The 21,258-nt window shown below is 59.4% G+C and overlaps 3 protein-coding genes across 6 annotated transcripts in view; 1 reads left to right on the top strand and 2 right to left on the bottom strand.

Moving 5' to 3' along the window:
* LCK (LCK proto-oncogene, Src family tyrosine kinase) overlaps positions 1 to 5,606 on the bottom strand; it is a 33,312-nt gene extending 27,706 nt beyond the window's left edge. The window contains exons 1-2 of one of the 2 annotated variants that reach the window (XM_075908687.2): positions 5,469 to 5,606; positions 1,631 to 1,808 (exon numbers count right to left, since the gene is read on the bottom strand). The gene's annotated coding sequence lies outside the window, so the exon portion shown is untranslated. Of the gene's footprint in view, positions 1 to 1,630; positions 1,809 to 3,092; positions 3,228 to 5,468 lie in introns of those variants that run through there. The other variant, XM_075908685.2, reaches the window with a different exon arrangement.
* Positions 3,310 to 9,004, bottom strand: FAM167B (family with sequence similarity 167 member B). Of its 2 annotated transcripts, none has more exons than XM_089773424.1 (2): positions 8,352 to 9,004; positions 3,310 to 6,729 (listed from the first exon to the last, which is right to left on the bottom strand). In XM_089773424.1, exons 1-2 carry the CDS (start codon positions 8,652 to 8,654, stop codon positions 6,469 to 6,471), a joined length of 564 nt encoding a protein of 187 aa, XP_089629550.1. In that variant the 5' UTR covers positions 8,655 to 9,004; the 3' UTR covers positions 3,310 to 6,468. The 2 variants fall into 2 exon arrangements, with proteins under 2 accessions (XP_089629550.1, XP_025037683.2); XM_025181898.3 differs by having other exon boundaries at positions 3,310 to 6,732; positions 8,352 to 8,989.
* A 2,055-nt stretch (positions 9,005 to 11,059) lies between these two features.
* LOC102450240 (myotubularin-related protein 9-like) lies at positions 11,060 to 21,199 on the top strand. Of its 2 annotated transcripts, XM_075908683.2 has the most exons (12): positions 11,060 to 11,349; positions 12,326 to 12,541; positions 13,026 to 13,085; positions 13,674 to 13,782; positions 15,160 to 15,285; positions 15,940 to 16,113; positions 16,600 to 16,817; positions 17,576 to 17,737; positions 18,183 to 18,324; positions 18,594 to 18,814; positions 19,584 to 19,735; positions 20,446 to 21,199. In XM_075908683.2, exons 2-12 carry the CDS (start codon positions 12,345 to 12,347, stop codon positions 20,622 to 20,624), a joined length of 1,740 nt encoding a protein of 579 aa, XP_075764798.2. In that variant the 5' UTR covers positions 11,060 to 11,349; positions 12,326 to 12,344; the 3' UTR covers positions 20,625 to 21,199. The 2 variants fall into 2 exon arrangements, with proteins under 2 accessions (XP_075764798.2, XP_075764799.2); XM_075908684.2 differs by lacking the exon at positions 13,026 to 13,085 and having other exon boundaries at positions 11,061 to 11,349.
* Positions 21,200 to 21,258: the final 59 nt, after the last annotated feature.

Below are 21,258 nucleotides of genomic sequence, written 5' to 3'. Positions count from 1 at the left end.
CCTGTCTCTGTGGGTTGGTCGGGGAGCGTATGGTTGTGCCTCTGAGCGGTGGTCGGTGTGACGGAACAGGTCGGCCTGCCTGCGTATGTGGGTACCTGTTTGTCAGTTTTTCTCTCTGGGCGCCGGTGTCTATGCAGCTGGCTCAGCGGTCTGCGTGTGTGTGTTGGCGTCGGAGTGACTGTGGGGTTGGGCGCATCTCTTTTGTGCGTCTGTTTGTTCATCTGGGGCTGCCATGTTGTACATGTTTGCGCATATTTGTGGGGGCGCGTGTGCTGATTTTCCTCCCGTGGTTTTGTGCCAGGCCATTTGGGGGGGGGAGGATGCTGGGGGGCAGTACAGTGAAAAAAGCAGCGATTGCTCAGCTCTGGGAATATTCCAGGGTCCCTCCCTAAGGCCCCCACACCTCAGTGTACATCTCGGACCCCCACATACCTGGCTAGCTCAGGCTGGGTCGAGTCGTGTTTTAACAAGGGCCCTGGGGCCTACAGGTAGACAGAACTAGCGGCGCCCAACAAAGTTGCCACTCACCACAAAAGCAAACTCCCTGCCTGGTCCCTGCTGACCAGACCCCAGGAGTGACCCTGTGGCTTGCCAGACCGGCACAGCTCACGCCTATCCTAGCTCCTCTTGCTCAGTCAACGGGACCAACGCAAGTCAGCAGCGAGGTCAACGGCCCATTCGCCCTTAGGCTCCGAGCAAGCAAAGCACCCGGGTTTGATCCTTCTGGCAGCGCTGGGAACAAAACCCAGCTCCCAAGCACCTGCTGTCTGGTTGCTTGTGGGTTTTGCAAAGCCCAGGGCCGGCGGCTCTCGTTAGCTCTCGAAGGCTGCGTCTCCGAGGGGCATGGGGCCCTGAGCTCTTCCTGAGCCATGCTGGGCAAACAGCCTGCCCTGCCATGGCGCCTGCACCCGAGACGTTCACATCGGAGCCACTGAACATCGGGGATGATCGAGACGTGCTCGGTCCTGCCGTGAGGGCAGGGGGCTGGACTCGATGACCTTGCGAGGCCCCTTCCTGTCCTAGTGATTCTATGGTTCTATCCCGGGGACGGATTTTCCCTGCCTCGAGCCCATCTGAGGGACCACACAACCCAGCAGCCAACAGACCCTTCCAGCATATTTTCAGTCCAGTTTCAAGGCTGCTGGGCAGGACATCCCTCCAGGTTTTGGCCTGGAAGTCCAGGCTTGTGGAGCAGTGGGCTCCCCTGTGAATTACAATAAGTATTTGGGGAGACGGGGCCATTCGAAGAAGTTTTGTGTTGGAGCTTAGCCCTGGCCGGCTCGGACTAAAATGTGGGTCTGGCTGCCCACGCACCCCCAAACCAAGACAGTGGGATCTGGGGGAGACCACCGAGAGAAGCCGAGGAGACAGCCTTCCTCTCTCCATCCCCAAGTGTGTCGCTCAGATGCCATGGCGACGGACACTTGATGGACAGACCTGTTTCCCAGCATCTAACTCACATAACTGCCTCTCGGCAAGTACATCGGTGTGTTTGGGGGTTTATCCCTCCCCCCAAAAGCCTATTGCTCCCCAACCGGGTCTCTGAAAGAGCCAGCACAGACTGCTCATGCCACCCCACACAGTGGCATCCCCCCCGGCCCCTCCAGGCAGGTGTCTGCCCTTCCCTTACCTGTTTGCCGTGAGGTGCAGACCAGCTGCTCTTAGATTTCCATGGCTAGAGAGTCCCGTCCCGGTCACATTCTCCCGTCCATCCTCCTTCTCCGGCCCTGGGTTCTCACCTCCCTGCAGGCAGGGAATTGCAGACCGTGCGTGTTCTCACTCGGTGTCTGTTTTCCCTGATTTCCTGCCTTCCGAAGCAAAAGCAAACTTGAAAAGTCTGTTCACAGCCCTCGCTACAACCACAGCATGAGCAGAGCGACTGAGAAACGAAGGGTTTCCTGCCAGCCCTGGACTAGAGATAAAAGCTGCGGGTGCGGCGTGGCACCGTTACCCACATTGCTTGGCTGTCACATGCCTGACACTTCCACGGGTGTCTCCAGGGACCCCAAGGGAGGCCGGAGAGGGGCAGGCAGCAGCAGGGCCCAGCTGTGGGTCTACCCTGGTCTTTGGTGGAGTGGGGGTTTAAAGAAATGGGAGGGGGAGGGGGAGGACATGGACGTGTGTTCTCATTGGACGACGGGGGTAGATGTTGCACCTTGCAGTGGGGCAACCTCGAAGAAATCTTAAAAACCCTTTTAGACACCCCCCCCCCAACCAGGCCCTGGTCCCCACAAAGGCCAGCGGACGGTCAGTGTGTGCGGCAAGCTCTCGGTGGTTCTATGTGGCCCCCATTCCCATTGTGTCTGAGCACATCACAGCCCGGAGCCCGGACATCTCGCACGGGGCTGGGGGCCCTGCGATAGACACCAGGAGTCGATAAGCCCTGGGTATTTCTTACTGGTGACTCGGCCAGGGAGAGAGAGAGGTGAAAGGAGCCTGGGGCTTGCTCAAAGATCGGGGTAGGCCAGGCCGTGCAGCCGTCACCACTTGCTAAGCCGGTGGAGTTGAGCGTTTCTCCCTCCGTCAGCCCAGCGGCTCTCTCCTAGTCCTCGCAATGATCCTTTATTTCACAGCCGCGCACGCTGTGCTAGGCGCTGTACATACACCTAGCGAGGGCTGGTCCCTGCCCTGAAGCGCTTACACTCTAAATAGGCAAAGAGCCCTGGGTGGAAATAGAGGGGAAGTGACTTATGTAAGGTGCCAGGCACATGATGAACCCCCTAGCCCCCTCCCCCACCACTAGACCACACTGCTCTCGCCAGCAGACCCAGCGAGGTGAACCCCAGAGCGGAGCCACCGACCGAGCCAGGGGGAAAGAATCGCCAGAGGAAGCCAAGGGCTTCGATTCTCTCTTTCCCATCCAAAGAGGAGCCGCGCTTCACTGTCAGCCCCTCGGCCCCAGACCTGCGCGCTGGGCGGCGGAAGGCAGTGGAGGAACCGCAGAGCTATTGTCTTGGCTTGTCAGATCACGCGGGAAGCCACAGGTAGGAACAGACGGCGCAGAGCAGGGGGAGGGGCAGGCAGGAAGCTGAGACACTCTAAGGCAGAGCAGCGTGAAGAGGGGGATGGGGCAGGGGTATTTCCAGCTACACTTGCCCCAGCACCGAGGCGCCGCCTCCAGCCTCATCGCCGTGCAGGCTTTGGCCGCTTGTCGTGCACCTGCCGTGCCGTTGGCAGGTTGACAGCACCGCACACGAGCATCTCAGGGTATCCCGGGCTGGGCCTCAGTCCCCCGAGAGAGTCCCTGGAGCAGAGCACAATGCAGAGCCCTGGGGAGATCTAAGCAGCTAACAATCATTTACCCTGGGCTTAATAATAAAAAAAGCATTTTTATTAAATATAAAAAGTAGGACTGAGGGGATTGCAAGTGGAAACAGATCAAAGTAAGTTGCTCAGCCAAAACAAACAACACGCCGGCTAATCCTCCTCTGCGGAGAAACTCGTTACATACAGGTTCTAACCCTACCAGCTGTTCTACTTATCCCTTCACAAGCTAGGCTGCCTCCTCGCTTGGGCCCGATCCTCCCCCCTGCTCAGTCCCAGGTGTTTCCAGCAGGCAGATTGGGTGGCAAGTGGGGGTCCCCTGGCATCTGGCGACTCCCACTGTTGTTCGGTTCCCCCCTTTCTATACCCTTTGCCAAGGCAGGAATTCTTTGTGTTCAGTTCAAACTTTTCTCACCGTGAGTGGAAAAGTACCCGATCCAAAATGGGTTTCAGCATCACATGGCCACATGTCTTTGTTGGACCAACCATCCAGGAAAAATAAAGCCATTCACAGGCCCTTGACTTGATCCCTGAGCCATTAAGTGCCTAAAGGACCACTAATGGCTTTTACTAGAACACCTGGATTCATAACACGCTCCCACTTAATATTCCTAACTGCATATACAAGAAAGATACATGCGCACAGACAGGATATACAGATTCAGCGGATTACAACTTGTGTAAAATGGCATGTTACATCACCCATTTTGCATAAAGCGACTAAGCTATGCATATTCATCAGCCAGGCAGCAGGGCCATGACAGTGTGTCATTAGGTTTAGAGCTGGGAACCTGGAGCCAGGACCAATGTTCCCTCTAATTTTTTCCACCTGTGTGCAGAATACATTTTATGATGTGCACCAAGGCACATGGAGATGTGCACCACCCATAGACACACATGCTGCTGGCTGTGGGTGCTCTGCTAATCATCTGAGTGGCACCTAAATCTCTCTGGGGTGGTGGCCAAGCTCACAGCTTACAGGGAACCCTAGTCTGGACTTCTGGTTTCAGTCCCTGGCTTCTGCTTTGCGCCCCACCTCTGCTAGAGGTGGGGGGATGGACAGCAGTCAGGGGCTCACTTTTAAAAAGGTGCCCAGCGTGAGAAGAGGCCCCAGGCATCACAGCTCCTGGATTCTCTGCCTCGCTCAGTCCTCCCCTTGCTGTGTGTCTTCGGAGCAAGTCCCTGGGCCTCGTTTCCCCATCTCTAAACCAGGCAGCCCGACGCCGCTTTGAACGGACTTTGGGAAGCGCTGTGAGGGCCTGGGTGGAGTGCACATGAACGAATTATCCTGAGCGAGCATGAAAAGGAAGGGATTGCTCAGTGGTCTGAGCATTTGCCTGCTAAACCTAGGGTTGTGAGTTCAATCCTTGAGGGGGGCCATTTAGGGATGGGGGCAAATCTGTTAGGGATGGTTCTTGGCCCTACTGTGAGGGCAGGGGCCTGGACTTGATGACCTCTCAAGGTCCCTCCTAGCTCTACGAGATGGGAGCTTTCCTCTTCCCCGAGGAAATTCCAGATGGGCCCCTGAAAACTTCCAGGGGAAACCTGCAAGTGCCCTCAAGGACAACCACTAAAGAAAGTCCATGAGCAGCAGCATCATGGGAGACGGTGAAAGAACCACCCAGATGCAGGGCTCCTCTTAGACTCAGTGTGAAGAGGGCGCCTGCCTTACCGGAGGCCTCAGCACAACCGAATGGAAACAACAACACTGGGCGGAAGTGAGTGCAGCAGGCCCATGGTTCTCACCGCTCTGGTAGAGGCAAGAGGGGACAAAACCACCCGCCAGCAGGGTCCAGGACGGGTAGACTGAGCGGCCTGAATCGGAAGAGACAGCGGAGGTTGGAAATGTTTCCCCTGTTGTCCCTCCCTGGGCCTGTGTGTTGCTGGGTCTGAGCGAGGAGACCCGGTTAGACTGTGCCCCAATCAGCCACACAGCTGGCGGTGCGGCTGTCCCCGTGGGGCTGGGAGGGGGCCAGGCTGACTGCGTGCGAAAGACAGAAAGCAACGAGGCCGCCTTTGCAGCCACCGCCTTTGATTGCTGCACGGAAACCTTTTGTCTTGGGGTTTCTGCAGCAGCGAACGGGACCCTGCAGCATCAGAGGCTGAGAGCGATCGTCTCCCCCGCCCAGCGGGGCCATGAGGCTCACCCGCTGGGGAGAATCCACTGTGCTGCTCCCCAAACCCTGCCCCCTCCCCGTAGGTACCTGCTACTGCAGCTTCTGGCCCTGGGGTAACGTAACGGCACGTTACAGAGGCTGCTTCCTAAGCTAGGCCAGAGCGGGCTGAGAGGTTGTGAGCAATCACGGCATGGTATGTGATCTGGCCCCCGGAGGCTGTGAAAGAACCTTCTCAGCACGGGCTCCGCAGAGCACTTCAGCCGGCCTTCGCCAGGCCCAGAAAGGGCAACATGCAGGGACTGAAAATAATCGCAGACTCTAGTTCCCGGCTCACTGGCGCGGCAGGTCCCTGCTCCTGAGGTGCCAGGCAATCCACACGGCGTGTTAGCTCAGCCTCGGCTCTGTCCCTTTGGGTTTCTAGTAGGCTCCGGTAGCCAGCGCCGAATGCGGCAGGCACTGACCGGAAGCGGCTGTGAATGCACCGCCAACCTGTGGAACTCCTCGCCAGGGGATGTTGTGAAGCCCAGGACTTTAACAGGGTTCCAAAAAGAGCTAGATAAATTCAAGGAGCTTAGGTCCATCAATACTAGGGAATGGTGTCCCTGGCCTCTGTTTGACAGAGGCTGGGAAGGGGTGACAGGGGAGGGATCACTGGATGATTCTTTGTTCACTCCCTCTGGGGCACCCGGCATGGCCACTGTGGGCCGACAGGATACTGGGCCGGATGGACCTTTGGTCGGACCCCGTCTGGCCGTTCTTCTGTTCCTAACAGCAGGAGATGGTTGGGCGGCAGGCTGCAGCGTCTGACGGGAGGTGGCGGACGGGGCTGGGGCAGCCTTGCTAGCGGCTCCCAGTCGCCAGGGAGGGGGGAATCTGCTGTCCACTCCCCCCTCGCCTCTGAGGCTGGAACTGGGCTGACCATTAGGCTGGGGATAGAACCCGGCCTGGCAGCTCATGACCTGCACTTGAGCTGCAGGTTCCCAGCGTGCGCAAGCCCGTGGGCCCGGTCTGGGGGCAGAAAGGGATCCTGGCGAACCCCCCTGGGCATGGCCGGGCTGTGAAGAGGGGCCCCGCCCCGGGCAGGGGGTCAGCAGAGGGAGAAGCGCCGGGAGTTGATGTTCATGCGGGTGACCCCGATGTGCTTGAGCGGGGTGGAGAGCAGGAAGGCCGCCTTGGGGGGAATGTTGCAGAGCAGGTCGGAGTCCTCCTCGCAGCCCTCCAGGCCGAAAGTGGCATCGTCCAGCATCTCCTTGTGCTGGTGGCAGGCCTGCTCCACCTTCAGCTGGTGGATCCGCCCCCGCAGCCGCATCAGCTGCTGGGCCAGCTGGTGATCCACGGCCTGCATCTCCTGCTGTGCGGAGGGGGAAAGGGGAGCCGTGAGGGGCCCAGCCGGAGCCTGCTCACCCCGCCCCAAGCCAAAGAGCAGCCCTAAAGCAGACACCCGGAGACAGGCGGACAGAGACACAGGCGCACCGGGCAGGTCCAGCGGCAGCCGTGATCGGGCCGCCGTGCTACAATGAGCTGGGGAGAGGTGGCCAGGCTGGAGCCCCAGGGTGGGCGTAAGCGCCCAAGCGGCCATGCCTGCCCAGCTGGTTTTAGCACAATAGCCTGAGCTGCACAACCGGGGCTCAGGGAGTCGCTGCGGCAGGTTGCCTCTTGCTGCGTAGCCGTCCCTGTGGAGACACAGCAATAGACACTCGGACAGAGATGCACACACCGAGACAGGCGGACACACAGACAGACTCCCAGAAAAGCACAAACCGAGACACCCAGACACCCAGCAGAGAGAAAGACCCTTGGACAGAGAGAGAGGCAGACACACAACTAGGCAGAGGTGCATAGACAGCGGCAGACTCCCCTCCCCTCCGGAGAAATCTGGACAGAGGTAGAGACACACAGACATGTACAGACATAGGGACGTGCCACTAGACAGCTCCCCAAATGCAGAGGCACAAACATCCCAAGACGCGCAGGCAGCCAGAAAGACGGAGGTGTGCAAGCTGCGTGGGCCGAGCGGGGGACAAACAGACGAACACACAGCCGCACTCAGCGGCTGTCCACGCTAAGCCAACGCGCGTGGCCACAAGGGCTGCCGGGAACAGCCTGAGCAGGCAGAGCACAGGCAGCGCCTCATGACCGCCCCTCCCAGCCCTGCTCAGGGTGCGGAGGGCTGAGGAAAGCCGGGTGACGGAGAACAAACCTGCCTAGGGCCCCCTTTACAGCCCACGTTTCTGAGCCATGGAGGTGACACCCGAGCCGGATACAAATCGAGTGGCTGAGCAGCCAGCCCGTGGCAGAAGCTCCCTCATCCTCCCTCCCCTTTTCCCAGCTGTTCTTTTGGTCTTGTTTCCCGTTAGGGGCTGTCAACCTGAGCTCCCAAGCCTGAGATCCCCGCGGCTGCAGAGCCTGGGATAATGGGTTAAGATCTGATTCAACAGGGGAATAAATTGCCCAGGGAGGTTGTGGACTCTCCATCACTGAAGATACGGAAGAGGAAGTTGGCTGGAGGTTGGCTGGATGTCTATCAGGGATGGTGTAGACCAGCGTTCTCAACCCGTGGTACGAGGACCCTCAGAGGTACTCGAGAGAAGTCTGGGGGGAACATCAACACCACGGAAACGTGGAGAAAACGGAATTTTTCTTTTAAGTTTTACAGCGCTTTAGTATTTTTGTACTTTTTACACCCAAATTTCATCACCCGCCTGGCTACGATTAAGTTGTTTAAACAAATGTGTTGCAACAATAGAAAAAAATTGTGTCTGAAAACTGTAGGTACTGGGGGGACTTTTATAAAAAAGGTTGAGAAACACTGGTCCGGACGGTGCTTGGTCCTGCCATGAGGCAGGGGACTGGACTTCGTGACCTCTCGAGGCCCCTTCCAGGTCTAGTGCTCTAGGATTCTCTCTCCTGGCTTCTCTGTCCCTTCCTGCTCTCCCATAGCGGCCCGTGCGCCCACCGTGGGGTACTCACCAGCTCCTTCCTCAGCCACGCCAGGGCATCCTCCATGGTGCCGAACCCACAGATGCTCCTGGATGGCGCGTCGGCCGGGTTCCCCTCTCCGCCCTGCTCCTCCTTCAGCAAGCCGATGCTTCCCTCCTTCCCCCCGCTCCTCCAGGACGGGCTCTGCACTCGGGCCGTCCACTCCAGATAAGACGGCCTCCTCGTCTGCAGCTTCAGCTTGGCCGTCAGAGCCTTCACGCTGTCCAGGGTCTCCTTGTCCGCGTTCGCCTCCTCTTCCCCCAGCTCCTTGAACTTCAGGTGGCTGAAGGACATGGCTGGGCTGGCCAGCGACGGGTGCGGCGCCCTGCCCGTGGCAGAGCTGGCTTGCTCTGCGTGTGTGCGTGTGAGCACGGGAGCTATTTATTTCTGGAGCGCACAATAAAACCTTGGCACGCCTGCGATGATTCTGAGCGAGCAGGAACTTTAATTGCCCGGAGGCCTGGGGAGGTGTTTTCTCAATTTGTTATTGTCTCTCCTGTGGGGAGGAGACACCCTGTTCTTTGAAAGGAAGTTTCAATGGGGACATCAAGAACCGGAGGAGTGAAAAGTAATTTATCCCGCAGATGCGCCTTTCCTTCCCCGTCTATTATTGGTACCGAAATGACACTGATTCTCCACCCAGCGCTGCGCTCAAGGGAGGCTGAAAGGTCACTTGAGATTCAGAGCTGTTATAGAGCCAAAAAAAAGAGAGGAAAAAAAGCTTCGCTCTGTTCCTGGCTCTTCCTGCTCCACCCCCAGGCACCTCCACAGCGTACAGGGTGGATCGAACAGTGTAGGGGCAGACCATGCAGGAGAGGAGAGGAGAGGAGAGGACAGAGCAGGGGGTCTCAAACGGGCGGGGGGGGGTCACGACCCCTTGGGGGGGTCATGAACTATCAACCTCCCCCCAACCTCACTTTGCCTCCCACATGTATAAAGGGATTAAATATATTAAACAGGGACATGATCGTGTAGCCGGTTAAACGATTAACACTCAGAGTTGCTACGCGAAAACAGAACAAAAGTTTGAGAACGTAAGCAGGGCCAGACGGGGTCCGACCAAAGGGCCATCTCGCCCAGCGGCCTGTCGGCCGACAGTGGCCAGTGCCAGATGCCCCAGAGGGAGGGAACCCAACAGAGAATCATCAAGTGATCCCTTCCCTGTCGCCCCTTCCCAGCATCTGACAGAGGCCAGGGACACCCATCCTGGCTAATCGCCATTGATGGGCCTAACCTCCATGAATTTATTTAGCTCTTTTTGGACCCTGTTAAAGTCCTGGCCTTCACTGCATCCTGTGGCAAGGAGTTCCACAGGTTGACTGTGCGCTGGGTTAGCGGAAGGAGCGGCTGGTGCAAAGTCCCCACGAAACATTGGAGTTCACTGCAGGGGGTGGGGTTGTTCAGCATCCCTGTGGAATGCCTTGGGCACGCCAGGCATGATGGAGCGGGGCAGGATCCAGTCTGTGGAATGCCTTGGGAGAAGGACCCCTGCAGGCAGCATGAAGCTGCTCTGTGCCCGTAGCCACATGGCTGATATTCCCGTGAGAGCTCTGGGTGGGTTTGCTGCTGGGGGTGGGGGGGAGGAGAATCCCGGGAGGACCCCAGCTACAGGGCCTCCTAGACTTACAAATCCCGCCCTTTGAGGGCTCTCATTGGTCACCGGCTCCCCAGCTGTGCTCAGGGCATCTGGCCAGGTCACTTTAACCAGTGGCTTATTTGCTTCTGCACAGCTGGGCTGCATTTAAGGTGGAACCCTGGAGAACATGGGGGGGGGGGGAGAATACAGCGTTTCCTATCGCAGACAGGAAACACAAGGACCATACACACAGGGTGACAAGTAGAAAAAGCCCAGCCTGTGGCAGTGAAAGAGACATGGGGTATTTGGGTAACAGGAAATTTGGGTAGCAGGGGCCTAGAGACTTCTGGGTAATAGAGATTAAAGAGCTAGCTCCGGGCAGCGAGGCTGGGGTATTCTGCATAACAGAGATTGCAGAGAGGGGTCTTAGCAGGGCCCTGTTAGCAGGAGGATGGAGCTGGGGCTAGGTAGAGCCTGCAGTGTCTGTGGGGAATTGTTTACTAGTCTCCAGGCATATTTTTATCAGCCCTGCCCTCCCGGCCACCAATGTTCCCTCTAAAGTTTCCCATCCATGTGCGGAGTAAATTTTGTTATATGCACCGAGGCATGTGCAGATGTGCACCACCAGTAGACACACAGGCTGCCGCCTCTGCTATTCCACTGGGCGGCCCTTGACTCTCTCCTGGGTGGCCACCCAAGCGCTTAGCTTGCAGGGATCACTGCCACCCATGCGGCCCTCTCCCAAAGGAAAATCCTCTGTCTCCCCAACGCCCTCCCGGGCTGCGAGGTCCCGCTTGCAAGACGAGAGTCTCGGGCCCCCTTCCGGCTTTAATTCCGTAACCCTCCCAGGATGCCCGGAGCTGGGAGCCTCCAGCGGGAAGTTCCCCTGGTCTCCCCTGCCCACTAATTTGAGGCTCTGCAAAGTCACTCCACGGCCTCCGCCACCCCCTCCTCCCCGGGCTGGATCCGTCCCCTGCGAAAAGCTTCCAGCCCTGATTCACCAAACCTGGGCTCATTTCCTCTGCCCAGGCCTCCCCCGAGAAAGGAAACCAAGCGCGGGAGCCAGGCCACCTTAAGGCGACATCCTCTGCCTCTCCGCCTCTGGGCCTCACCCACAGGGCAGGCAGCTCTCAGTTCCTGTTGCTGCCTCTCACAACCTGCCTCAGAACATGCGGCGCGTCTCCCCAGCTGCTCCAAAGCCACCGTGGCCGCCAGGTGCCACCCGCCCGCTGCCAGAGCCTCTGGGCCCGTCTCCGCGCCGCTCCCCAGCCCGCCGGGGCTTGGCTTCCCCAGCCACGGAGTCCCCTAGCTGCCTGGCTCCCAGGGCTCTGGGCACCGGCACCCACTGAGCAGGGTCTGCCCTGGCATCCCTGTGCTGAGCCAGCTCTCCGGCTGCAGCCAGGCCAGTCCCAGGTAAGCGCGGTGGCCAGATGTTGGGGGATGAATCGCTTGCTCCCAGATGTGGCCTGAACATCCCTCATGCAGGGGTTGGGGGGGGGGGATCAGCAGGTTCTAGGGCCCTTGCCCTGAGCCTGTACGAGGGGAGCCGCTCTGAAGAGGTTTCTGGCTTTAGAAAAAGGTGGTTTTTCTGGAGCCCAGCACGCCTGGGGCTAGAGGGAGGGGGCCCACGGCAGGGCAAACCGCTCCGCCTGTAGGGATGGCTTATGGCTGGGAAGCTCTTTGGGGGCAGGGCTGGGTTTGTACAGCCCCTAGCGCAGTGGGGCCCTGCCAGAGGCCCTTCCATGCTACACGCCCGAAACAACAATAGCTCCTTGCTGGGTGGTGGCTGGATTTTCCCCTGCAGCTAAAAATATCTGGTTTCAATAATAACCCTGCACACAATAGCTCTGGGGGTGACCCATAGGGCTGGACCACCCTCCATGTAAACAGACACAAGGAGAGACAGAAGGTCAGTTGCTTGAGCGCAGGCCCGGGCACTGGGAATTCCTCCCCACAAGCCGCGCCGGCTCCATCCGAGCCCTTGAGCAGGCCACCTCGCCGCTCGGTGCCTCAGTTTCCCACCTGTAAAGTGGAGCGGATGAAACTGACCCACCTCCCAGGGCTGAGCTAGGTACAGCTCCACCAGGGCTTTGCAGAAGGAAGGCTCCTTGTGCCTCAAGCGGGGATTAAGGGGGGTCGTTTAAAAGGGGAGGTCAAATAAAGCAACGGAGAGAAGACGGCAGGGGGTGGCCCTGGGTTGGCCTGGGAGTGCGGGGCAAATTGGGGTGCACGGACCTGTAGGAGCAGGGTGGGAAGGAGGATGCTCCGCACCTCCCGCAGCCGGTCCTCCATCTCCCTGAGTCGCTGTCGGTGCTGGCCGAGGTCTCGCTCGGTCCCTGTGGCCCATCAGCCCTGTGGAAAAGGCCCCGTGGGGGCTCTCTCTGTCCAGGTGCCCCGCTGCCGCCGCCATGGAGTTTGCAGAGCTGATCAAGACTGCCACGGTGGAGCACGTGCAGCTGTCCTGCCCCAGGCTCCCGCCAGTCAAGGGGACGCTGTGCGTCACCAGCCATCACCTGCTGCTGTCGTCCCAGCCCGGGGGCCACGGGGAGCCGGGTGCGGAGGAGCTTTGGCTTCTCATCCGGAACGTGGACGCGGTGGAGAAAAGGTCAGTGCCCCCTGCCCGCTCCCTGGGGTCCCTCCGGCGGCGCGGGCATCTGAAACAGGCTAGAATCTGTGGCTGGGCCGAGCCGGCGTGGCCTGTTCAGTGGGAGTCCCGTGGCTCGTGCCCCCCCAGATCTGGGGGGCAGGGTCTGTCTCTTGTTTACATTGTTCAGCATTCACATATTCCGCCCCCCCCCAGCCCGCTCAGTGCCCTTCCGCCGGGGGGTGGCCCAGAGAACAGCCGAATGGCTCTCGCCAGCTCTGCATCCCACAGGGCCTGGGGCGAGACGCCGAACTTTGCCTGCAGCCTCCTTTGCTGAGCAGCCTGCCCGGTGGAGCTCTGAGTCCAGCGGGGGGAAGCAGCTGGTTAGGGGTCAGAACAGGGCTCTCGCCTCTTTTTCCATTCTCTCCTCTGCCCTGGGGGCCAGCCAGAGGGTGCAGCCAACCCCCCGGCCTGGGAATAACCTTTCTTCTTTTCCGTGACTCAGTGTTCAGAACCTAGGCTGGTACCAACCCTCCAGGACTAACCGCTCCCAGCAAGAGACCAGGTTTGGCCGTTACCCCGGCATTGATCCTCTAACTCTCCTTCAAACGCCTGGCTTTGCACTAACCGGCCACCCGCTTCCTGCTCAGGGCCCTGAGTCTGCAGCGCTTGCTCTAGCATCCTCTCCGCAGAGCGGTGGGGAGGACGTAGGGGCGAAGGAGGGGACCGATACTCAGAGTGAACGGTGCCTCCTCTGAGCTTTCCGGGACGAGCCAGCTTTCCTCTGGTGTCGGGGGGACGATGTGCCGGAGCTGCCCCAGCGACTGGATCTCCCCCCGTCCTTTACCCCCTGGGGACGCAGGGAATAGCATGTAGCTACCCCACGCTCCTTACAGTCGGCCTGTTCGCCCCCTCCAACGCATCTCCCAGGCCGGGCTGAATGCCCCCAGCAGAGGCCACGAGACACAGTCTTACCCGTGTTCTCATGCACCCTCAAGTTCTCTTCTCACATACATGTGCCTAGGCGCATGTGCCCCCACGCGCCGACACATGGGCAGCAGCTGGGCACCACCTTGGGCTGCTGGAGGGGGTGGATCCCAGAGGCAAGGACCTAGGGTCTGACACGCCGCTCCTGCCCGGCATCTCCCCACAGGGTTGTCAACTCCTTGGGCACAATCACCCTCAAGTGCAAAGACCTGAAGGTGCTGCAGCTGGAGATCCCTGGCATGGAGGAATGCCTCAACATCGCCAGCTCCATCGAGGTGAGGGCAGCTGGAGAGGCGGAGCGGGGAGCGTGGGCCGGGGCTGGGATTGGCAGCCAGCCGGATGCAGCTCCTGGAAGGATCCTTTCCAGAGCACCCAGGGTTGTGATATTTGGCAAGAAGAAGCCCAGTGCTCCGTGGTGTTTGCTTTGAGTTCATCATTAACCTGGGTAAATAATGACTGCGCTGGCCTGTGTTTGCACCTCGAGAGGCGCCTGCTGAGCTGTGGTGAGACCCAGGAGGTCCCCTGCTGTTGCCCAGCAGAGGCCTTCCTGGAAAACTTGACCAGGATCTAAAAGTCCCTGCTCCGTGGAAATGTAGCCATTGACTTGAATGGAGGTGGGATGAAGACCTGCCCGTCTCCAGTGTGAATAGGCGGCCCAAAGAGATTGCCAGTCCCAGCATGCAATGGGCCTTTTAATTCAGGTGGGTTTACTGCATTGCATGCTGGGACCTGTAGTTCCAAAGGGATGTACCACCATGTGGAAGAAAGAGCATGTTGATCATTCATATAAATCAGATGTTAGGATCTGTAGAAAATTGATAAGGGACCTCGAAGAGACATAAGGTGAAATCTCTGGCCAGCAGAATGAAGGACAATGAGGAGGAGTTTTTAAAAATGTATTGGGAACAAAAAGCATCCAGACAACGATATTGGTTCCCTCCTGAATGGAAATGGTAGAATTTGTAATAAGAATGCTGAAAGGACAGACGTGTTCAAAAATATTGCTCTTCTGTATTGGGGGGGGGGGGAAATGTAGGCAAAGGCTACGTCTACACTGGCGCGTTCTCACGCAAAACCTTTTTTGCGGAAGAGTTCTTCTGCAAAAGCTCTTCCAGAAGAGAGCGTCTGCACTGCCATGTGCTTTTGCGTAAGAGCATCCGTGCCAGTGTGGACGCTATCTTGCGCAAGAAAGCTCTGATGGCCATTTTAACCATAGGGCTTTCTTGCGCAAGAAATTCAGGTTGCCTGTCTACACTGGCCTCTTGTGGAAGAGCTCTTGCGCAAGGGGGCTTATTCCTGAGCGGGAGCGTCTGAGTTCTCGCGCAAGAAGGCCTGATATGATACATTAGAACGTCAGTTTACTTGCACAAGAACACGCGGCCAGTGTAGACAGGCAGCAAGTTTTTGCGCAAGAGTGGCCGCTTTTGTGTGAGATCGCGCCAGTGTAGACACAGCCCAAGGCTGTACGGGGGTGGGGATGTTATCCCCTCTAACAACTGCTATCTTTGCATTAGCTGCATTGTGGATGCAGGATGGCTCTGGGCTGTCCTAGCCCTTCCCTTGCAGGTGGTCAGTATCGTGAGGGTGCTGGTCCATATACAATGAATAGAGACCAACCCCATGTGTGGGTTCTTCCTTGTTCTTTCTTCTAGGCCCTCTCTTCTGTGGATTCCGTGATGTCGATGTACCCGTTCTTCTACAGACCCCGAAGCATGAAGCTCACAGACGGATGGCAGCTCTATACCCTTCAACATTACTACCAACAAATCGCCGCCTTGGTGCGTCTGGAGAGGCAGAGGCCTCGTGCTGAGAGATCAAAGCAGGGAGGGATCAGTCCAGAAATGACTTTCAAGAGGGGGTTGGGGGTTAGGCCACTCCATACACAACACACAGGGCGACTAGGAGTGGATCATTTCGCCCGTGGGTCGTGAGCACGCACCGCTCGCGGGGCAGAGGCATTGGCTCGCAGGGTGGGTAGCGGCAGGTGCATGGGAGGCTCTTGGCAGGTCCAGATGCAGATGGTACGTACGGTATCTGAACACGGAGGATGGCTTGGGAAGCGGAGATGCGACGTGGCATCTTTTCCCGCCGGGCTGCCCTGCCAAAGAGCCTGGCTCTGCAGAGACGACGTTGGCACCATCGGCGGGTGCCGTGGTGACTTGTGGGAGATGAATTGGGGGAGGGGGAATCAGTCTGGCCCCAAAGGGGACAAGGGTCCATATCACAAAACCCACCCTCCACAACTGGCCCCCTCACCCAATTCCTAGCAGAGTCCAAGGACTAGCTGGGCCATGAAGCTGTCTGCGGTCGAGGGGGCCCCTCCAGGGTGGAGTAAAATATCCATCCGGGATAGACGCCCTCCCTTCCAATCCCAGCCGCTCTGTGGCCCTGGGAGAAAGCTGGAACCAGCCTGACACTTCTGGCCTTCCTAGACAGGTGCTTGGAGACTGAGCTGTGTTAACCAGGAGTTCACCATCTGTGCCAGTTACCCGCCAGCTGTCGTCGTGCCAGCCGCGGTGGACGATAACGTCTTGAAGAAAGCCGCCCGGTTCCGCCAGGGGGGACGGTTCCCCGTCCTCAGCTACTACCACAAGAAGAACGGGACGGTGAGTCTGTTTCCTTTTCCTTGTCCTGCTCTTCGCTCAGCTTCTTCCTCTCAGAGAGCAAATAATGGGAGTGGGAAAGCTTCCCCGTCTGCCTGCCAGCAGTAGCGCGCTAGTCAGATACCACCTCCCTGAGGACCCCAAAACACTTCACCAACAGACTGAGTCACTAGCATCACCTAAATGCAGCCACTTCTGGGGTGAGGCCCTGCAGCTGTTTAACGGCTCACAGCAACGCCGCATGACAGTTCCATACAGGAAGTGACAAAGAGCGCTGTTTCCAACCAACTGCAAGGGGAAATGGAAAAAGCCAGATGATAACTGCTGAGTCCCAGCTGGAACGGGGCCAGGACTCAGAGCGCTGGGGTTTGCCTTGGAGGTCTCCTAGCCAAGCGCCCAATAAGCCAGAGCCTGCTTAGCTTGAGATCTGTTTGCAGCAGCGCCCAAGGGGAGGAAAGGCCTCACTCCCTTGGCTGCCCGGCCCTGCAGGTGATGCTCCGGAGCAGCCAGCCGCTGATAGGGCCCAATAAGAAGCACTGCCAAGAGGACCAGCTGCTCCTCAGCGCCTGCCTGGCCGGACGGGAGTGCGGCTTCATCATCGACACCCGCTCGGCTCAGGCAGCCAAGCAGGCTCGGGTGATGGGCGGCGGCACGGAGCCCAGATCCTCCTATCCCTGCTGGAGGCGGCTGCACAGGCCACTGGAGAGGTAAGCACAGGAGCTCTCCCGGCACGGGGGCTGGTGGGTACCTCTGAGGTGCGGAGCCCCCGTGATCCCTGGCACAGCCCTTCCCGGGAGCATCCACATTTCATTGGACATTCACCACCTGCCCTTTTGTCTCCATTGGCACCGCAATATTGGAGGCCGGACTGTGCCAAGACCTGGCCCACTCATTACACTGGTGGTTACCGACTCAGCCGTGCTAGTGCTGCCACCTGCCCAGGCGCACTGGGAGCGAGGCTCCGACCTCCCCTCCTCCTCAGAGGTGTCAGACTCACCGGAGGAGGCTAGAAACCAGCACCCCCATCCCTCCAAGCGGCGGGTGCCCAGGAGAGATTCCAACGCCACCCAGCTGATTCGCAGAGCGCCCAGCGCTGGCAGCCTGCGTTTCTATTGGTGGTGCACGTCCGCACATGCCGCGGTGCCCATAAAAACATTATTCCACACCCAGATTGGTGGGCGGGGAACCTTTTTTGGGTCAGGGGCCGCTGACCCACAGAAAAACCAGGCGAGAAGCCCCTGATGGAGAAGGAGAAAGACACTCCCCTGTCCCCTCACACACCAGAGCCTAGGGGGTCCCAGACTGGTAGATCTAGTAGATTTTGTATGCGCTAGCCCCATGAGGGGGCAGAGGGGCTAGAGCACCAGTGTGGGCCCAATGCTGGGGGGCAGGGGAACACTGAGCCTCAGGGGCCAAATCCAGGATTAGAGGCAGCATTAGGGCTTCTTCCTCCTTCCCCTCGCAGGGGCCGCCCCCTCCAGGAGAGTTTCATGAAGCTGGTGGAAGCCTGCAACGACCCTTCGCTCAGCATGGACCGCTGGCTGAGCAAGCTGGAGAGCTCCAAGTGGCTGGCCCACGTCAAGGGGGCGCTGAGCACGGCCTGCCTGGCGGCCCAGTGCATGGAGAGGTGAGGCGGGTCGTGTTGCTGCTCAGAGCCCAGCTGCAGCCGGGTTCTTTTCCCTGGGACAGGCCTTTGCTAAGCAGAGCGACAGGCTGCTCGTGACCCAGGATCCTAGCACCTGGAGCCTGCCTGGAAACAGGCCCCTTCTGTCCCGTCTCGCCCGACTCCCCAAGCAGCCTCGGCAGAATTCCAGCCACCCTCTGGGCCTCAGTTTCCCCCCGTTTAGAAGGCTGACGACGGCTTGCCAAGGGCTTGGGGAGGGAAGATGCTGAGCCTTAGATAATCTGCAGAATAATCACCGCAGCCAGCAGCCTGGATCCGAGCTGGGATCGGAATACCTGTCCTGTTCCCATCCAGCAGGGGGCGCCCTTCAGCTGCTTGGGGGTGCCCCACTCACCCGCCTGCAGGGGTCCGGGCTGCTTAGCTGACGTCAGTGCTGCGTCTGCTGCAGGGAGGAGGCCGGCGTGCTGGTGCACGGAGCCGAGGGGACCGACACCACCTTGCTGGTGACAGCTCTGGCCCAGGTGATCCTGGATCCTGACTGCAGGACGCTGACGGGGTTCCAGGGGCTGCTGGAGCGGGAATGGATACAGGTAACTCCCCCTCCCTGGAAAGGGGCCGCCCTCCCCAAGCAGCCCGGCCAGAGCAGCACCCCCCACGAACCGAGCACCACCCGGGGGGGAGGGGGAGCAGCCAGCTCACATCAACGCCTGCTTGGGGTGAGGGTCGAGGCTCTGGCTAATCAGCCCCACGCCAGCTCCCTCCTGCTCGCCTCTGCTCTGCAACCAGACACCTCCCGTGTGCAGCTCAGACATCAGTGCCCCCTCATTCCAGCCTGCCCCTCCCTCCTTCGGCCTTGCAGGCAGGACACCCCTTTCACTCCCGCTGCACCCGCTCCGCCTACTCCCACGCCCGGCTCAAGCAGGAGGCGCCCGTCTTCCTCCTCTTCCTCGACTGCGTCAGGCAGCTGGGCCGCCAGTTCCCCCTCTCCCTGCAGTTCAGCGAGCGCCTCCTGCTGGTGCTGTTCGAGCACACGTACGCCTCCTGCTACGGGACCTTTCTGTGCAACAGCGAGAAGGAAAGGTGAGCGCCCAGCGGTCTGCGCCGAGCCAGGACGCTCCCGAGCCGAGGCTGTGCCTGCCCCCTGCAAGTCCTCATTCGCACCGAGGCCCACCCAGCTGCCCAGTGATCTCACCGTGGGGCATCGTTTGCACTGGGGAGGGCAGGGAGGTTATTCCTGCCCCCCCCCCACACCCTGTCACCTCACTAGTTCCTGCATGTCCTGCTCAGGCTGGCCCCGGGCAACGCGCCCCCCGCCCCCCCGCTGGGCACTGGCTCTCACCCAGGGGCATACAGACCCCCCTGGATACACACACCTAGGGCAGGGGCGGGGTACCTATGGCCCCAGTTTGCTTTGATCAGCTAGCGAGGCTCAGGGCTCAGCGCCCCTGTAGTGGTGCGAGTTGGCGCTGGCCCAGCTGTAGGGGGGGGCTCTGTGGCTGGAGCTCCCCACGGGACGGGGTGTCACACTGTGATTGGCAGAGCTGCGAAGCAGGCCCAGCGCCTGCCGCTGCCCACAGGGATGCAGCTGATCCCACAGCGGCCGGCTGGGGCCGAGCATGTCCAAAGCACAGCTCCGTTGGCAGCCCGTCCCTCCCCCGGTGCGCTTGGCTGTCTCCGTCCGTGGCCCCAGCACCAGGCCAGCTCTGCACCCAGGCTACACCCCTGCTTCAGCAGTGGGCAGGAGCCTCAGCCCAGGCCCATGGCCAGAGCGCAGCCTTAGCTCCGGGAGGGAGGTCAGTCCTAGAGGCTTCCAGGGAAGGGACTAAAATGCTGCTGGTTGGTCACGCAGGTGCTTGTGTGAAGTCAAGGAGAAAACTCACTCCCTGTGGTCCTGGCTGAACCAGCCCAGCGAGCGGCAGGACCTGCTGAACCCCCTGTACACGCACAACCCCCTGGTCATCTGGCCCTCGGTGGCGCCCCAGAGCCTGCAGCTCTGGCAGGGTAAGTGCTGCGCGGGCTTTGGCCTTCAGCCAGCAATGCTTGAAACATGTTAAAGTTCGATTAGTCAATCGAATAGTCGATGCAATTTGCATCAAGGTTATTAGTCAATAGGCGCCTCCGCCTTTGAAGTGTAGCCCCAGCCCGGGGCCAGTGGGGGACCCAACCAGTCCCCTGCTGGCCCCGCGGAGTTTCAAAGCGGCAGCGCCACATGGAGCCTGGGGTCAGTGGAGGAGTCCCCAGCTGCCCCCCGGCTCCATGCAGCACTGCGGCTTTGAAATGCCGCGTGCAGCCTGGGGACTCCCAGCTGGCCCGGGGCTGTATGCAGCATTTCAAAGTGGCAGCGCCATGTGGAACCCAGGGTCCAGCCGCAGGCTCCATGCAGTGCTGCCGCTTTGAAGCACCCCCACTTCTTCCCCCCCACCTCCCGCTGCCTCTATCAGAAAGAGGCAGCAAGAGGGGGAAGCAACTAGTCAACTAGCCTGTCACCTATCAGATAAGCATTTGCTTATCGACTAGTCGGTCACACCCCTAGCTTGCAACAGGGGGTCTCCCACACTGCAGCGCAAGGCCCCGCCCTGCAGCTGACAGGACCCATGGGGGCTCCTCTCTGCTGTTGCAGGGACGAGTGTAGCAGCACAAGCTGTGGTCTTGCAGGGCTGCGGGTAGGAGCCAGGGGGCTGTACGTTGTAACCCAAACAATGTGTCTGCAGGTTTGTTCCTCCGGTGGATCCGTTCTTCTCACTACTTAGAGGAAGCCTGGGCAGAAATCCAGTGCCTAGTGACAGGCTGTGAAGAGGTGCCCGGGGAGCATGCAGGGCACGCCCAGTGCCACTCGCCGCCAGATGCTGCTCCCCCTCGGACACTCACAGAGACGGGAAGCAAAGGATGAACCAGCACGTGGGGGGGGGGATGCAGCAGAGCAGCTGACGGCTTAGGCCCGGCCACATCTCCCAGCTATCGCTCAGGTAGCTCCCAAGAGCTGGAGGCTAGACACTGCCTCTGCCTCAGTAGGGTTTCGTGGTGGTCAAGGCCCCGTCGACGCCGGATGCAAATCTGGGCAGTAGAGCCAGGCTGAGCTGAACTTTTCAGGCACAGGGGGAATCAGAGGACCCCACCTGGTGGGCTCGGCCCTGGCCTTGTGGCACAATGCTCTGCGCAGTTACCAAGAACAGACTTCAGAGGGGCAGCCCTGACTGCTTGTTCCAGTAAAAGGGTCTCTCCTCACGCTGTCTCCTCCTTTCAAGGGCACATCAACGCTGCTATAAAAAAAAACCCACGGCCTGGGTCAGCTGACTCAGGATCGCAGGGCTAAAAAAAAAAGATGCTTAACAACAATCCCTTCCTCCGACAGGAAGTAACGGTTCCAGGAGGAAAGTCAGCTCAATATCACTTCCTGCCCAGAGCAATGGGGTCGTGTGCGGCTGGCACCCTAGCAGCCAGTAACTGTTTTCCAACATGTTTACGGATTCAGTGATTCTGGGTCTCGGTGGAGGGGAGATAAGGCGGGTAAGTGATGGGCGGCT

The sequence above is a fragment of the Pelodiscus sinensis genome, chromosome 26 (assembly GCF_052426305.1).
Source record: "Pelodiscus sinensis isolate ZL-2025 chromosome 26, ASM5242630v1, whole genome shotgun sequence".
In the NCBI taxonomy this organism is placed as follows: domain Eukaryota; kingdom Metazoa; phylum Chordata; order Testudines; family Trionychidae; genus Pelodiscus; species Pelodiscus sinensis.
The sequence above is the reverse complement of the archived record's forward strand: the minus strand, read 5'-3'. Positions and strand labels throughout refer to the sequence as shown.

What these genes read in the sequence shown, in the direction of transcription:
- LOC102450240 (XM_075908683.2), top strand. Translation starts at nt 12,345, where the DNA reads ATGGAGTTTGCAGAGCTGATCAAGACTGCCACGGTGGAGCACGTGCAG. An exon ending in TGGAGCGGGAATGGATACAG is followed by an intron (nt 18,325 to 18,593) that starts GTAACTCCCCCT and finishes TCGGCCTTGCAG; the next exon opens with GCAGGACACCCCTTTCACTC. An exon ending in GAGCCTGCAGCTCTGGCAGG is followed by an intron (nt 19,736 to 20,445) that starts GTAAGTGCTGCG and finishes ATGTGTCTGCAG; the next exon opens with GTTTGTTCCTCCGGTGGATC.
- FAM167B (XM_025181898.3), bottom strand. Translation starts at nt 8,654, where the DNA reads ATGTCCTTCAGCCACCTGAAGTTCAAGGAGCTGGGGGAAGAGGAGGCG. An exon ending in CGTGGCTGAGGAAGGAGCTG is followed by an intron (nt 6,733 to 8,351) that starts GTGAGTACCCCA and finishes CCCTCCGCACAG; the next exon opens with CAGGAGATGCAGGCCGTGGA.